The sequence below is a fragment of the Penaeus monodon genome, chromosome 31, assembly GCF_015228065.2.
Source record: "Penaeus monodon isolate SGIC_2016 chromosome 31, NSTDA_Pmon_1, whole genome shotgun sequence".
Classification (NCBI taxonomy): domain Eukaryota; kingdom Metazoa; phylum Arthropoda; class Malacostraca; order Decapoda; family Penaeidae; genus Penaeus; species Penaeus monodon.
Genome location: NC_051416.1, coordinates 31,239,596 through 31,239,878, shown reverse-complemented (window position 1 = coordinate 31,239,878; position 283 = coordinate 31,239,596). Strand labels below are relative to the sequence as shown.

The 283-nt window shown below is 37.8% G+C and overlaps 1 protein-coding gene across 1 annotated transcript in view; it reads right to left on the bottom strand.

Annotated features, from left to right (window-relative positions):
• Positions 1–283, bottom strand: part of LOC119593168 (serine/threonine-protein kinase SIK3 homolog) — a gene marked incomplete in the record, with an annotated part of 91,792 nt that overhangs the window by 35,161 nt on the left and 56,348 nt on the right. The window contains 1 exon segment of the mRNA XM_037942140.1: positions 44–180. Coding sequence (XP_037798068.1) covers positions 44–180 — 137 coding nt within the window.

The following is a 283-nucleotide window of genomic DNA, read 5'->3' as shown; positions in this document are numbered from 1 at the left end:
AAAATAAATGAAAAAAAATCAAACAGGATTATCAAAACCTTACCTGCAGCTTCTGGAATTCTTGATATATGTTAGAGAGGCTAATGTGAGTGATGGTGGAATCAGAAGCGCGGCGAGCGTTGTTGACCAAAGAATATCGATCTGACGTTAGATACATTGGGTCCTTGTAGTTGTCTCGAACTGGAAATCCCCAAGCAGATGATATATTAATATGTGACCAGTAGAAAAGCTCAATATACGCTGCATTTCTTTTCAGCACGTAAAACTCTTTCTCAACCATTAA